The sequence below is a fragment of the Carlito syrichta genome, unplaced genomic scaffold (genome assembly GCF_000164805.1).
Source record: "Carlito syrichta isolate Samal-C Ts95f unplaced genomic scaffold, Tarsius_syrichta-2.0.1 Scaffold309705, whole genome shotgun sequence".
Lineage (NCBI taxonomy): Eukaryota > Metazoa > Chordata > Mammalia > Primates > Tarsiidae > Carlito > Carlito syrichta.
This window is the reverse complement of record NW_007253801.1, coordinates 285,192-302,118: the sequence shown is the minus strand read 5'-3', so window position 1 is coordinate 302,118 and position 16,927 is coordinate 285,192. Positions and strand designations below refer to the sequence as shown.

Genomic DNA, 16,927 nt, shown 5'->3' with positions numbered 1-16,927 from the left:
CAGATGTCCCTCAGAACACAGAGCATTCAAAAGCAGGACTTACCTGTAGCACCATCATCATTTGAAGCTCCAGGTGTAGGATTTTAGATTTACAGCTGACTCTTCAGTCTCTTATATCAGCTTCTTCACGGAGACTTGCTGAACTGCCTTTTTGACCTCTCTGGTCTACATTATGTTAACAGCCTCCTGACTAATCTCTGCCTCTAAATTTCTCCACTCTAAACTGCCTACACACAGCTGTTGGCAAAGTTTTCTTTTAATTCTGTCGTTTCATCTCACTGGGAAGCTCAAAACCTGGCAGTTGTCTCCTATTGATTATGTTAAATCTAAACTTTTTAGCCTAGTGTTCCTTTAACAACTCTTCTTTTTTGTGACTCATCGAGGTGCTGCCTCTGGTTCAGCCAACTAAATCTGCTTTCTACCCTTGTCCCATGACTTGCTGAAATCTGTGCTGTCACTTGTGCTTTTTAAAATGGTATGCCCCCTCCCACTCCTTTTTTTCCTTATCGGCCCTCTTTGCTCTCAGCCTTGTCTAGAATGGTTTCTGGAAACCCGTCCTAATACACGACTCAGCAAACATATACTCACACTCATCCAATTCATTTGAATTTATACATTCTCAGCTCTCATTTCCTCACTCTTCCTTGCATTGTCTTGTCTTTGTAGATGGTAATGAAACTTTGATTTTTATTTTATTTATTTATTTATTTATTTTGAGTTGGAGTCTTACTCTGTCGCCCAGACTGGAGTGCAGTGGCTGCTCCTGGCCACTGCAGCCTCCACCTGCTGGGCTCCAGCGATCCTTCTGCCTCAGCCTTCCAAGTAACTGGAACTACAGGCGTGCGCTACCACAGCCGGCTAGTTTTTTGATTTATTGTAGAGATGAGGTCTCACCAAGTTGCCCAGGCGGGTCTCGAACCCACGGGCTCAGGCAAAGCACGGGATTACAGGCTGAGCCACCGAGCCCAGCGAAACTTTGATTTTTAAAAGTCCGGTTTCTTTTTTCTTTATGGACGCCAGGCTTGTACAGAGGGCATAATGCTGCCTTGACTGTTGGTGGCATTTCTGGGAGAAGAGTGTTAGAGGCCTGAGCATTGATAAGGTTCTAGAGTCTAGGGAGGCGTCCCAAAGAGCTAGTCCTATCCCTGCCCATGGTTCCCTTTACCACCTCCCTGGGTGATCTCATCCTCTTTATTTTTCTCAGCTTCTATGACATGTTGATGCTTTTCAGATATATACATTTAGTTCCTTTCTTTCCTGCATTTCATACCCATATATCCCAGCTTGATTCTTGGATCATCCATAGGCAACTTAACATGAAATGCATGCATTTCAACATGAAATTGGTCCTTCTTTACCTTCATCTTTATACCCAAATTATGTCTCCTTATGTTTTTTTCTTTTTTTTTTGAGTCGGAATCTCACTCTGTTGCCCAGGCTGGAGTGCAGTGGCACGCTCATGGCCACCACAGCCTCCACTTGCTGGGCTCCGGCTATCCTTCCGCCTCAGCCTTCCAAGTAACTGGAACTACAGGCATGTGCTACCACACCTGGCTTATTTTTTGATTTATTGTAGAGACAAGGTCTCACCAAATTGCCCATGCTGGTCTCGAACCCCTGAGCTCAGGTAGTCCTCTCGTCTCGGCCTCCCAAAGTGCTGGGATTACAGGCTTGAGCCACTGTGCCTGATCTGGTTCTTTTTTACCTTCTTCTTTGTACCCAAATTATGTCTCCTTATGTATTTTTCATTTTGGTTAATGGGTATCTTCCAAATTAAAAATCCTTGGCTGGTGTCTCCCTTTATTCCTTTGTCATTTCCCAAATGTCATCAGTAACTAAGTGTATCTTCTAGATTTCCCCTGGCTCTTTTTCCTCTCCATCCCCTTTGCTTCTGCCTCTCTGCAGACCTCATCTCTCTTCTGATTTTTTTGTCTTTCTCTTTTGCTCATGGATCTGTTTTTCCAGCAATTCTCTTGTTTTGTCTCTCTACGTGGCATAAAGGTTATTTCTTAAAAGAAACATCACACTCCACTGTTATGCAAGTTGTTTATTGCACAAAATTACCATATTCACATTTGCATATTATGACAATCTTCTGGACTAAAATGTTTTGTTCTAATATCAGTATATTATGACAATTAAGAAAGGAAACATAAAGACACCTAAGAACTGAAGAACATCTTTCTAATGTTCTTAGTGCTCTGGCAGGTAAACATCTTCTCATCCTTTAAAATCCCATGTAAATATCCCTTCCTCTTGAAGCCTTTTTAAATACTCTCCTCAAGAGTCAGTCCTTTCACTGGGCTGATGCCATATTAGGCTGGTGCCAGCCTCTTCCTGTCATCTTTATCATGTTATATTATAATAATTCGTATATGAATCTGTCTGCCTCACTACACTCCAGGCATTCAAGGATTGAAACAATATCCCTGTTTTATTCACCCCTTGACTCCCAACATGCAGCCTGATGTCCAGCACATAGAGTATATCAATACAGGTGTAACAAATATTTGATTACTAGCATGATTCAGGCAAGGAGGTAAATGCTTACCCACATTATCTCATTTAATCCTCACAACAGCCTCCTGAGTCCTGTCATTATCATGGTTTATAGGTGAACACATTGAGACTTGGGAAGTGAAGTCACCTGCCTCAAGATGAACGAACAGCTGATAAATTACCTGTGTGGCAGTGCTGGGCGTGGCCCTGGAGAACTCATGCTCATGGATCTGTTTTTCCAGTAATTCTCTTGTTTTGTCTGTTGTTAGTGATGATGCGGGTGTGCTGGTTGGTGAGACAGGATAGCCGGCACCAGCGAATCAAACTTCCGCATTTGGAAGCAGTTGTGGTTGGGCGTGGCCCAGAGACCAAGATCACTGATAAGAAATGTTCTCGACAGCAAGGTAACTGGTCATAGGAATGTGGAGATTACCATGTTTGGTTCTGTGGGCTAATGATAACTGAGATGCATATTTCCTGGGTGCTCATGATGAAAAACCTGTTGTCTGCCAGAAATAAAACTCAGGAACTGAGCTCTTTTAGCCAGCTCCAGGACACCATTTATTCCGGATTCCACCCTCCCAATAGGGTAACATTCAAGGCAGGGTGGATGAAGGCTGGGAGCAAGCAGGTTCCATTCTGTTACCATGGGATGGTGGAATTGAGTCCTGCACCCTACTGTGCACAGGGAGATTGCTCAGGGGCAGGAGGACAGATAAACTCTGTAGCTTACAGGTGAAATTCTGTCTGAGAAGTGATGAGCTGGTGCCAGCCTCTACATATTGCCTCACATAGAGGGCAGTATCTTTAAGTGATGGCATCCAGCACTTGTCTTTTGTGGGTTTAATGAAATGAAAGTCTTTGCCCTTAGAAAAAAGCCTTATTGTGTACCTCATTTTTTTTGTTTTTGTTTTGTTTTGTTTTTGAGTTGGAGTCTCACTCTGTTGCCCAGACTGGAGTGCAGTGGCTGCTCCCGGCCACCGCAGCCTTGACCTGCTGGGCTCCGGCGATCCTTCTGCCTCAGCCTTCCGAGTAGCTGGAATTACAGGCATGTGCTACCATGCCCAGCTAATTTTTTGATTTATTGTAGAGATGAGGTCTGGCCTGCCCAGGCGGGTCTTGAACCCGCGGGCTCAGGCAATCCACTCACCTCAGCCTCCCAAAGGCACGGGATTACAGGCTGAGCCACTGAACCCGGCTTGTACCTCATTTTTTTCCTGTAAACTTTGGACATACTCACTGCTGCCTACAGTGTGACTCCTATAGCCGGGCTTCCTGAGAGTTCTGGACTTAGAGAATTGGAGTCTGCAGCACTGATTATGTCTTTCCTACATGAGTTCATCTAAGTGGAAGGAAAAAAAAGCCATGCTTGAGCTGGCAAAGCCCAAGATACAGAAGCAGCTATTGCTTCTCTGTTTGTCCCCCTCCTCACAACAGCAACTATAGGACCATGTGTGTTTGTCAGCCTGTCCTCCCAGGTGAGGTCTTTTCTTTGCTCCCTGTCTCAACTCCAGATACTTTGTTTATTTATCAGAACAGCAATTTTTTTTTGAGTTGGAGTCTCACTCTCGCCTAAGCTGGAGTGCAGTGGCACGCTCATGGCCACTGCAGCCTCAACCTGCTGGGCTCAGGCGATCCTTCCGCCTCAGCCTTTCAAGTAGCTGGAACTACAGGCATGTGCCACCATGCCTGGCTATTTTTGTTTTATTGTAGAGACGAAGGCTCACCAAGTTTCTTAGGCTGGTCTTGAACCCCTGGACTAAGGTAATCCTCTCCCCTCAGCCTCCCAAAGTGCTGGAATTGCAGGCTTGAGCCTCTGTGCCCGGCCGAGCAATGTTTAATGTTACTATTCTCACACATGCTCAGACTTTTCTATCCCTGCAGTCCTCTTTCTAGACCATTCTTTCCACTCCTCCCACCCAAGACCAGCTGAATTTCTGTTTTTCAGGAAGTGTCTTCTGCCTCATTCTCTTTTGAAGGCATCTGGTAATTTTTTTTTTTTTTTCTTTCTCACAATAATACTGGAAACCTGATTTAATCCTGAGCCAAGAGCTTATGAAGTAAATGTGTCTTCTTTCCTGGTGGCAGAGTCTGATCCTGAGTGGGCCAGGGGTTCTGGAATAGGAAAATTTATTGGGAATTCATTGAAATTGCCTCATAGGGACATTAGCAGTAGCTGAGGGAGTATGTGCACTATTGGTCATTTTATGGATGGATTTGAAGCTTTTAGATATTGGTGGGATTTGAGGGCGCAGCCACAAATGTAACAGGTGATTGTTAATAGGCCTCTGAGTCCTGCTGTGAGGCTTCATTGTTTTTTAGGAAAAACAGGTCCAAGTGCCCGCTTTTTTGTTTCTTTTGTGTTTCTAACTTTTTTCAATCTCTTTCAGTACAGTTGAAAGCAGAGTGTAACAAGGGATATGTCAAGGTAAAGCAGGTATGTGTGTTTGTAACTTGGATTTCCATTTTATACTCGATGATTTTCTTACATTGTTGACTTCAGAGTGTCTGTGCCAGCCAATGAATGCTTCTCTGTCATGTGTGGAAGTGATGGAATAATACAGGTGAACGCTAAACTTGGTGCCTAGCATATAGTAAGTGGTTAACTTAGCAGACTGTGTTACTAATGATGCTATTGCTGTTATTATAATTATTTTCTGATTGTTTATTCCATAGGTAGGGGTCAATCCCACCAGCATTGACTCAGTCATAATTGGGAAGGATCAAGAGGTGAATCTGCAGCCTGGCCAAGTTCTACACATGGTGAATGAACTTTATCCATATATTGTAGAGTTTGAGGAGGAGGCCAAGAGTCCCGGCTTGGAAACACACAGGAAGAGAAAGAGATCAGGCAACAATGATTCTATAGAAACGGTTGCTGCCCAGGAAGCTAAGCTTGAAACAGGACTGGAACCTGGGAGCAGCCTTAGCCAGTGCTCTGTACCCCCAAAGAAGGGGAAAGATGCACCTACCAAAAAGGTGAGGCTAGTGTGATTGGTAGATGATGTGGAGATAAATGAGATATAATGACTACTTAATTGTTTTGTACACTGTGAAGCCCAGACATCTGTGAGGGGTTGTTAACCATGATAAAAGAGTCACTTGTTTGCTGTATAAAAATCACTTGGGTGAATGTCCCTTTATGTGCTTTTCTCTTAAATTCCTGAGGTAAGCCACTTGAAGGTGGGGCAATAAAAGCAGTGTATTTAATAGTAAACAACTAAAGTGGGTCAGTTGTTTGTATATCAAGGTTTTCATAGATCATGTAATTCACATGCTGATGCCACTGTGGAATCTTAGGCTGTAGCTAGAGTGTGAGAGGGCAAAGAGGATGAGACTCATACTTGGGCATTTCTGACCTTTGTCAAGATAGCCAGCTCTTAATACAGGAGGGGACAGCATATGGTCCTAAAAGGCAAAGATTGAAGCATAGGGGGTCTAGTTTAATTCTCAAAAACTAAGGTTATTTCCAAGTTTGGTTGGACTTTGCTTTCACACAGTATTAACTGTTGTTAAATTTATTTATTGGCATTTGCAATTTACATTGCCCTTTTTTGTTTAGGAATCATTGGGCCACTGGAGTCAAGGCCTGAAGATTTCTATGCAGGACCCCAAAATGCAGGTCAGGATAAAATTTTGGAATTTAAGTACATTTCCTGTTGTAAATGACTATACCACAGAGGTCATAATTACAAATGAAATCAAAGGATATCATTCCTTCTGAATGAGATTTATTTTATTGGGCTATTCTGTGAGAACAAGAGGCTTTTCCCATTGATAATAAGGTAACAACTGGGTTTCTTTGGAGAGAGAGCTAAGTTCTTCAAATGAATATCCCCTCTACCTTGTCCCATTTTAAATTTCTGGCTAACCTTAGTGTGGTTCCTTTCAAGGGAAATTCGGAGATAATATACTGTAACAGTAGTATTGTGCTGGCCTGGTATTAATAGTCAGGTGTCATCCTTGGGGGAGCCTTTGAGTTCTGTTTCAATTATATCCTGTTTGACAAGGGGCAGGTCCACATGTGTATGTATGTTTATGAGGGGGGACCCAAACGCGATGTTTATTTATAAAAAATTGTGTATTTATTCGTACATGTTTAAACTTCAATCACTTTCAAAGTACTCTCCATTTGTTGCAGTACATCTACTGAGATGCTTTTCCCACTGCTCAAAACAGTTTTTGAATTCGTCAATTTTGATGCCTTCTAGTGCTTCTGCCATTTTTCGTTTCACCTCTTCCACATCAGAAAAAGTTTTTGTTTGAGGATTTTTTTCATCCAGGAAAACAAAATAAAGTAGATCAGGGAAAGATTGGGTGAATAAGGAGGGTGGGGCATGGAGATCATATAAATTTTTTTTTTGAGTTAGAGTCTCACTCTGTCACACAGGTTGGAGTGCAGGCAGTGGCATACTCACAGCCATTGCAGCCTCTACCTGCTAGCCTCAAGTTATCTTTCTGCCTTGGCCTTCCAAGAAGCTGAAACTATAGGTGCATGCCACCATACCCAGCTAATTTTTTGATTTATTAAGGTCTTGCCAAGTTGCCGAGGCTGATCTTGAACCCCCAGGCTCAGGCAGTCCTCTAGCCTCTGCCGCCCAAAGTGCTGGAATTACAAGCATGAGCCACCATGCCTGGCTTCATGCCATTTTTGATTAAAAACTGCTGAACACGTGTGTTGTGGGCAGGTGTGTTTTTATGGTAGAAGAACCAATCACCTGTTTGCCACAACTTGGGATGTTTCTTCTACAAATCGTGATGCAGCCTTTTCAAAATTTCCAGATAAAAACTTCGTTTGACTTTTTGATCCAGAGGAACAGATTCCAAGTGTACTACAAGGGGCCTGCCCTCTGAAAGATAATTCCAGTTTTTTTGGGTCCCCTTTTTATGCATTGAGATTTTAATCAGATTGTTGGGAACTATTTTGTACTGTGTATCGTCTCTGTATTCTGTATAGTGTGGTGGTTGAAAGCAGACTCTGGAGTCAACTTAATCTGGGTTGGAATCCTAGATTTCCCATTTAGTAACCATGTGACTTGTACAAAACACTCAACCTGTCTGATTCTCAGTGCTCTCATCTCTCAGAACTGGGATATTAAAACCATTTGCACAAGCTTATGGGAATTAAGTTACTTAATGAATATGACAGTACCTGGCACACAGAAGATTTTCAGTAGGTGTCTTTTTCCTTCTTTTGTGCCCTCTGCTAGGTTTATAAAGATGAACAGGTAGTGGTGATTAAGGATAAATACCCTAAGGCTCGTCACCACTGGCTGGTCTTACCATGGGCCTCCATTTCCAGCCTGAAGGTTGTGACCAGGGAACACCTTCGACTCCTCGAACATATGCATACTGTTGGGGAAAAGGTGATTGCAGATTTTGCCGGGTCCAGCAAACTCCGCTTTCGATTGGGCTACCATGCCATTCCTAGCATGAGGTAAGCCACCTGGGTAGTGCTGGTGCCTCCTGGATCTGTCCAGGTGGGCAGATAGATTCAGCCTGGGCTTGAGTGTGCTGATTGCTCTGAGACCCAGGGAAGTAGGGTGGGGTGTGTCTGAGGCAAGTGGGCTGAAGTCCCTCTGCCTGACTTGCATGCAAGGCTTGAATTCCTACTTCTGCCTGTAATTCAGTCACACATGGTTCTCTTTTCCTTTCAAAATCTAAACTTTTGAGAGCCTAATATATGAACTAGATAGATGAAGAGCTTCATTACTCTCAGGTGAAGAATTGTGGTCAGTGTCTTTTATCAGATTCTTCAAAATCATCTGTAACCCCAGAATAATTTAGGACCAGTACTCCTAAGGAAACAAACTTCATAGTCTTCTGTAATGACAGTTTAGTAGATCTAAAGTTTAAAATAAAATGAGAGAAAAGCATAGAGATTGTTTTCCTGTGGCTTACATCCAGAAGGATTTGTATAGGAATGGTTGATTCTTTTTTATTTATTTATTTATTTATTTAAAGATGTGGGATACAATTCAGGATTAGGTGTATAAGTGGACATCATACAGGTAAAGTTTGGGCCTCCCTTTGGTCACTACTTTGCCTGGTTTGAGATACCCTTATTGATGTTGTGTTTCTCTCCCAACTTGATTCTTTTCAAAGAATGCAAGCAAGGTAGATCTCCACAGTTTCTTTGATCTAAGCAATAATATGATGAGACTAGATTTTAGGATTTTTACTTTTTTAAAAAAACTGTGATATAATATACATAACAAAATTTACATTTTAGCCATTTTTAAGTGTACAGTTCATTGGCATTAAGAATATTCATATTACTGTGCAACTATCACTGTCATCCACCTCTAGAACCTTTTTCATCTTCCCAAAGAGAAACTTCATACCCATTAAACAATATTTCCCCATTCCCCCTTTCCCACCAATACTTTCTGTCTCTTTGAATTTCCTGACTTTAGTTGCCTTATTTATTTATTTATTTATTGAGTCAGGGTCTCACTCTGTTGCCCAGGCTGGAGGTCAGTGGCACCACAGCTTTGACCTCCTGGGCTCAGGTCATCCTTCTGCCTCAACTTCCCTAGTAGCTGGGACTGCAGAAATGTGCCACCAAGCTTGGCTAATTTTTTGATTTTTTTTTTCTCTACAAGCAGGAGGAAAGTGCTTTAGTAATTTTTAAATTTTTTTGTAGAGACAGAGTCTTGCTATGGTTGCCCAGGCTGGTCTGAAGCAGTCCTCCTGCCTTGGCCTTTCAAATTGCTGGGATTACAGACATGAGCCACTGTGTTCAGCCTTGGTTATTTTTTTTTAAACCAACAACACATTTCATTTAGGTGGATAATTATGACATAGAAAATTGCAGGCTACTTTAACCATATGAAATCTTTGTGCCACATTTTTTCCTCATCAGTACTCTTTCTTTTTTAAGTTGAAGCATAACTTACAAAACAGTGACGTATATAATAATATGGATCGTTTGATCAGTTTTCACAGATGTACACAATCGTGTCGCTGTCATTTTGATCAAGGCACAGAACCTGTGTATCCTCTCATCCCAGAAAATGCTCGTTCTCCTTTCCGGTCAGTCCCCCCTCTGTCACCAAGCGTTGTTCTAATTTCCTTCAGCATAGTTCTTGTCTATTCTAGAGCTTCATATAAATGGAATCATACGTGCATATGCTTTTTTTGTCTGGCTTTTTTGGGTCAGCATAATGATTTTGAGATTCATGTGTGTTGTTGCGTATATCATGGACATACTTTTTTTCTCCTGAGTAAATACTTAGAGGTGGAATTAGTGGGTCACAGGGTATGTTGTACCTCACTTTAAAATATGTATGTATATTTTCTTTAAAAAAATACATACATATTTTTATTGTTAAAACCTCACTAAAAAATGTAGGAGGAAAAGTCACTCATAATCGTATTTCCTTGCTGCAGAGCCCATGGCCAGCAGAGCCCTTTACACATAGTGATCTTGCTGCCTATACCTTTTCCATGTAATGAATGCTGTTGTGCCAAGGAGGATGCTCAAAGCAAAAGCTGTGGCAGGTGTGTGTGGGAAGCACAATGAGCAGTAAGGAAAGTTACTGCTTATGTACCCTTTTGTGATTACTCTATGATATAATTTTGAATAAATATGATAGAAAGGAAAAGATAATAAACAAATTAAATTTTTTCCTATTGTAAATGTCATGTTTTCCGTTTAGAAAATAAATTTTAAAAAGTGTAAAGCAGAATAAAGACCTTTCATAATACTACCACTAACTGAACTGTAAACCTTATTGAAATTTCACCCATTTTTCCCTGTAATGGTCTTTTTCTGCTCCAGGATCCAATCTAGGACCTCACATTGCTTTTATTTGTTGTCTTTCCTTAGTCTTCCCCAGTCTATGGCAGTTCCTACTTCTTTCCTGGTTTTCATGACCTTAACACTTGTTAAAATTTTATTTATTTTTTGAGAGACAGTCTTGCTCTGTTGCCCAGGTTTGGAGGCAGTGGTGTGATCATAGGTCACTGCAGCCTCGAACTTGTGGGCCAGGTGATCTTGCCACTTCAGCCTCCCAAGTAGCTGGGACTAGAGGTGCACGCTACCACACATGGCTAATTTAAAAAAAAAATTTGTAGAGAAGGGGTCTCGCTATATTGCCCAAGCTGGTCTCAAACTCCTGGACTCAGATAATCCTCCTGTCTTGGCCTTCCAAAGCACTGGGATTATAGGCATAAACCATCCTTGACACTTTTGATGCACACTGGCTATTGTCCTGTAGGATGCCACCATTTGAGTTTGTCTGATGTTTTTTCATTATTAGATCACAGTTTTATTTTTTTGCCAAAGATACCACAGAGGCTGGGCTCGGTGGCTCAGCCTGTAATCCTAGCACTTTGGGAGGCCAAGGTGAGTGAATTGCCTGAGCCCGCAGGTTTGAGACCCGCTCAGGCAACTTGACAAGACCTCATCTCTACAATAAATCAAAAATTAGCCGGGTGTGGTAGTGCGCGCCTGTAGTTCCAGCTCCTTGGAAGACTGAGGCGGAAGGATCGCTGGAGTCCAGCAGGTCGAGGCTGTGGTGGCTGGGAGCATGCCACTGCACTCCAGTCTGGGGGACGGAGTGAGACTCCAACTCAAAAAAAAAAAAAAAGAAAAACAAAGATACCATAGAAGTGTTATTTGTGATTGTGTCCTTCTGAATATATCATATCAGGGGGTGGTGCATGATATTGACATAGTTTATTATTGGTGATGTTAACTTTGATTATTTAGTTAAGGTTATGTGTGCTGGGTTTCTATACTTAATGTTACTGTTTTTCTTTCTTGTAATTGATGAATATCTTGGGAGATATTGTGAGACTGTGCTGCTATCCTGTTTTTCCTCAGACTTGTACCCAGTATGTATTGGTGGATCTTGCCCGTGATAGTTATTACTATGGTATTTACTCATTGGTGATTTTATAGTTCCCTCATCTAATTTATTAATTGAAATTCTTCAGTATGGAAGAACTGTCCATTCTCCCTCATCATTTACTTATTCAATTATTTATTATTATCATGGACTCACAGATGTTTATTCTGTAGGTTATATTTCAGTACTATCATTTACTTGATTCCAGTTGTTCAGCTTTGTTCACTGAAAGCTCCTTTAGGTTGGCCCCTGTGTCACTTTGATATGCCTCTGATATTTTTTTTAGCAATTCCTTCTTTTCTTTTCTTTTTTTTTTTGAGTTGGAGTCTCACTCTGTCACCCAGACTGGAGTGAAGTGGCCACTCCTGGCCACTGCAGCCTCGACCTGCTGGGCTCTGGCGATCCTTCCACCTCAGCCTTCCAAGTAGCTGGAACTACAGGTGCGCGCTACCACGCCCAGCTAATTTTTGATTTATTGTAGAGATGAGGTCTTGCCAAGTTGCCCTGGTGGGTCTCGAACCCATGGGCCCAGGCAATCCACTCACCTCAGCCTCCCAAAGGTGCGGGATTACAGGCTGAGCCACCGAGCCCGGCTGCAATTCCTTATTTTCTGGCCCTACAAGATGTTCCAGGCTTATCTTGTATTTTTTTTTTGTGTGTGTGTGTGGCCCAGGCTTGGAATGAACCACTTCTCTAAAGAGTCCTTGTTTTTTTTTTTGAGAATGGTGTTTATAAACTAAGACTTAGGCACTAGGTTTTTGTAATGAGAGAAGTAGTTGATTCCAGGGTGTCCTTGCTTCTAGGTCTTCTCAGCTGATAGAACCAGGAAATACATGTATATATCCTGACCCACATGGACACAGGCACACATCAATCATTCTGTATCTGTCTATACTTGGAAAACCAAAGGTTCATACTGATAACTCTGACTCCAGTCCAGCTCTGCAAGGTTCATGCTTGTTTCCCCTTTCCCTTTTTCTTTCTCCACCAATGAGAAACCTGACTCACTGACTCATTAGTTACAACAAATTCACTTACTTGTTCAATCCTATTGTACACATAAAATGGTTATAGAATTACTAGACCATACCCCTGTGAAAACGACATATACCAACTGGAGTACAGTATTTGTGTACAGTTCTTTTCATCTTCAGCCTTATAATATCTAGTCAAAATACTGTTTCCAAAGTTGGTTATTTTCTTTCTTCAGCCCCTTCAGTGTGGTTTCCATGTTCATTTGTAATATAGTTATGTTTGTTACCACTTATATTTCATTTTGAGTTCTGTATACATGCTGATTGATTTTGATTATTCATTGGGGGAATGTGAAATATTACTGATTCTAAGAGTGATAGTTATACAAAAAGGCATTTTACTTGTTGGTTTTTTTTTTTTTTTGAGTTGGAATCTCACTCTGTCACCCAGACAGGAGTGCAATAACATGCTCATGGCCACTGCAGCCTTGACCTGCTGGGCTCAGGTGATCCTTCCGCTTCAGCCTTCCAAGTAATTGGAAATACAGGCACGCGCCACTATGCCTGGCTAATTTTTAGATTTATTGTAGAGATGAGGTCTCACCAAGTTGCCCAGGCTGGTCTCAAACCTGTGGGCTCAGGCAGTCCTCTCACCTTGGCCTTCCAAAGTGACTGGCATTATAGGCGTGAGCCACCGCTCCCAGTACTTGTTTTTAACATGACCAGAACTACTGATTTTCTCCCCCAGATCTTTTTCACCTAGTCTTCTTCATCTCAGTAAGTGGCACTGCCCTAAATTAACCTCCAGTCCATTAGTAAGTCCTGCTGGTTTGATTCCAAAATATATTCAAAATAGAATCGTTTCTTGCCATGTCAACTACTACAGGTTGGCTCTGTTCTAAGCTGTGATAATTTCTCCTAACTAGTCTCCCTGTGTCCCTCCTTACCCTTCTTACAATCCTTTCTCCACACAACTGATTTTTTTTTTTTTTAAATAGAGACAAGGTCTCACTTATGTTGCCCAGGCTGGACTCGAACTCCTGGGCTCAAGCGATCCTCTTGCCTTGGCTTCCCAAAGTGCTGAGCCACTGGACCCAGCCCAGGATGCTCTTTTATTTCTTGCTGTCCTTCCACCCCAGCTTCATTCACTTCGCGTCTTCAGCTGGCTGGGTATAGGGAAGACCTGTCAGAGCCATTGATGACAAGGTGGCACTCATTGTCAAGAAGATGGAGCCGGGCTCGGTGGCTCAACCTGTAATCCCCTGCTTTGGGAGGCTGAGGTGAGTGGATTGCCTGAGCCCGTGGGTTCAAGACCCGCCTGGGCAACTTGGCAAGACCTCATCTCTACAATAAATCAAAAAATTAGCCGGGTGTGATAGCACGTGCCTGTAGTTCCAGCTACTTGGAAGGCTGAGGTGGAAGGATCGCCAGAGCCCAGCAGGTTGAGGCTGCAATAGCTATGAGTGTGTCACTGCACGCCAAACTGGGCAACAGTGAGATTCCACCTTGACTCAAAAAAAGAAAAAAAAAAGAAGTTTGGCCGTGCTCGGTGGCTCAGCCTATAATCCCGCGCTTTGGGAGGCCGAGGTGAATGGATGAGTGGATTGTCTGAGCCCGCGGTTTCGAGACCTACCTGGGTGACTTGGCGAGACCTCATCTCTACAATAAATAAAAAATTAGCTGGGCGTGATAGTGTGTGCCCGTAGTTCCAGCCACTTGAAAGGCCGAGGCGGAAGGACTGCTGGAGCCCAGCAGGTCGAGGTTGCGGTGGCCTGGAGCGTGCCACTGAACTCCAGTCTGGGTGACAGAGTGAGACTCTGACTCAAAAAAAAAGAAGAAGATGGACAAGATGGTACAGAAGAAGAATGCAGCTGGGGTATTGGATTTGCTCAAGGAGCTTAAGAATATTCCTATATCTATGGGATTACAACTCACAGGAACTGAGCTGCCTCTGCTTCTCAGCCCCAACAATTCAGGCCATACACTTAGGCCACATTACCTTCTTTCTGTTTCTTTGTTGCACCAAGCTTTTTCTCATCCCAGGGCCCTTGCTCTTGGCCTCCCTATTCCCTGAGATGCTCTTCCCACAGACCTTGCTTGCATGACTGCATTCTCAGCTTAAGTCAGTGCCTGGAAGAGGCTTTTCTTGAACACTAAAGAGGCAACTTCTACCCCCAGACACTCCCTATCCCATTTCCCTCTTTTATTTTTTCTTAGCAGTGTTGACTATATGAATTTTCCTTGTTTGTTTACTTATTTATTATTTGTCTTTCTTCATTAATTATATTATCATAATTATATTAATTTTGTTCCTTCATTTAATTTCTTTTTTTTTTGAGTTGGAGTCTCACTCTGTCACCCAGACTGGAGTTCAGTGGGCACTCCTGGTCACTGCAGCCTCGACCTGCTGGGCTCCGATGATTCTTCTGCCTCAGCCTTCCAAGTAGCTGGAACTACAGGCGCACGCTACCATGCCTGGCTAATTTTTGATTTATTGTAGAGATGAGGTCTCGTCAAGTTGCCCAGGTGGGTCTCGAACCCACGGGCTCAGGCAATCCCATAGCACGGGATTACAGGCTAAGCCACCGTGCCTGGCTCATTTAATTTCTGTTAGGGCAGAGGCTTTTCCCATTTTGTTCATAGCTAAATTCCCAGTGCCTAGGACAGTGCTTGGCCCTAGTACCTGCTTATTGAGCATTAAATATTCTTAAGTGAATGAATGAATTGAATTAATTGGACACACTATTAATACTTTATGTACTCGTATTTTTACTAATTGTCATTTTGATTAAGTCATTTACTAATTGTCATTTTGATTAAGCCATAGTTTTAAATGAGTTTAATGATCAGTTCTTTTTCTTTTATCTAGCCATGTACACCTTCATGTAATCAGCCAGGATTTTGATTCTCCTTGCCTGAAAAACAAAAAACATTGGAATTCTTTCAATACAGAATACTTCCTAGAATCACAAGGTAAACAGAGTTCTTTGGTTTGCACACTTGCTTTGTCTTTTCAGCTGTTCTTATATTTGATTCGGTTGTTTCCCTAAATAACAACCTGGACTCAAAAACTCATGTACAACTTTTAGTTCCTTATATAGAGAGCTCTGTGAAAAGAAACAGGATTATTTGGATTGTAGTATGATTGCCGCGTTGCTGTGAGCAGCCTTCTTGGGAGACCTAGAAATCTATTATGATAGGATCAAAAAGTATTTTATGCGAGCCTGAGCAACATAGCAAACTCTTGTCTCTACAAAAAAAAAAAAAAAAAAAATTAGCTGTGCGTAATGGTGCTCACCTGTAGTCCCAGCTACTTGTGATGCTGAGATGGAAGGATCACCTGAGCCCACGAGGTCAAGGCTGCCATGAGCTGTGATCTTCATGATCGTGGTACTGCACTCCAGCCTAGGCAACAGACAGAGTAAGACTCCAACTCAAAAAAAATAAAATAATATTTTATGGTGACAACAGGGCACATAAAGGTTGTGAGAATTATTGGAGTTCGTGGATGAGAAAGCACTAAGCAATCTCTTCTGCCTTCAGTTGGGCAGGAGCTTAGGGGCTGCCTTGTGTCAGGAGTGGTTAAATAACATGTAGAAGGAAGCATTTTCGGATGTGTATACTGTGGAATTTAAGTATTACTGGGACAATGACAATTATCATTAACTAAGGACTACCTAAGGGTAAAGCACTTGACTTAGTAACATGAATTGCCTAGCGTGTGTTCTCAAGGAATGCATTATTTCAAAGATAGGTTGCTCAGATATAGAATCTGATCAACTCATTTTCTCAGCAGGAAGTCTAACCTCAAGCTTATTAGCATTGGAATATCTGGCATATTGTTTGGAATCATGCTTTCTTTCTCTTTTTTTTCTTTTAATCTTATTTTGGTTTTCCAGAGTAGCTGGGATTTTAACTTTTCTTCCTTGCTTGCAGCTGTGATCAAGATGGTGCAAGAGACTGGTAGAGTGACTGTCCGAGATGGAGCGTCTGAGCTCTTAAAGCTGCCTCTTCATTGCCATGAATGCCCTCAGCTGCTTGTTTCCATTCCTCAGCTGAAGGAGCACCTCAGGACGCACTGGACAAAGTGATTTCTGCAGAGCTGCGCTTTGCTGCAAGTGTGGCCCATTGTTTGAAGCATCTTCTACTCATTTTCTGAATTAAAACATGCAGCTTTTTTACAAAGTTTATTCTATTCTTGAGAGACCACAATATAGGGTGGCTCAGATAGTTCAAGAATTAGGAAGTTGGGTTTGTCATGGCTATGTTCTCTAGGGAGGATGCAAGGGACATGCCTGACTCACTGTCTCCAGGACCCACAACAGGGCTGAGTAATGGGAATAAAGCCATGTTCACACCTAATGCAGAGTGTAGGAGCATAGGGCTGGCTATACAAGGGGACCCAACAAACCCAGAACTTATATATAAAAATCTGTGTATTTATTCTTACATATTTAAACTCTAGTCACCTTCAAAGTACTCTCTGCTTGTTACAATAAACCTATCGAGGTGTTTTTCCCATTGCTCAAAACAGTTTTTGAACTCATCGATTTTGATTCCTTTTAGTGCTTCTGTCGCCTTTTTTTTGGATTTGAGTCT

General features: G+C 42.2%; 1 protein-coding gene across 4 annotated transcripts; it reads left to right on the top strand.

Moving 5' to 3' along the window:
• The first annotated feature begins 1,831 nt into the window (after positions 1 to 1,831).
• APTX (aprataxin) lies at positions 1,832 to 16,513 on the top strand. Of its 4 annotated transcripts, none has more exons than XM_021717354.1 (8): positions 1,832 to 1,841; positions 2,769 to 2,903; positions 4,890 to 4,936; positions 5,176 to 5,478; positions 6,062 to 6,121; positions 7,710 to 7,936; positions 15,198 to 15,301; positions 16,265 to 16,468. In XM_021717354.1, the coding sequence occupies exons 2-8, from the start codon at positions 2,771 to 2,773 to the stop codon at positions 16,417 to 16,419; spliced, it is 1,029 nt and encodes a 342-aa protein (XP_021573029.1). In that variant the 5' UTR covers positions 1,832 to 1,841; positions 2,769 to 2,770; the 3' UTR covers positions 16,420 to 16,468. The 4 variants fall into 4 exon arrangements, with proteins under 4 accessions (XP_021573029.1, XP_021573026.1, XP_021573028.1 ...); XM_021717351.1 differs by lacking the exon at positions 1,832 to 1,841 and adding an exon at positions 9,892 to 10,002 and having other exon boundaries at positions 2,748 to 2,903; positions 16,265 to 16,513; XM_021717353.1 differs by lacking the exon at positions 1,832 to 1,841 and having other exon boundaries at positions 2,771 to 2,903; positions 5,176 to 5,262; positions 16,265 to 16,459.
• Positions 16,514 to 16,927: the final 414 nt, after the last annotated feature.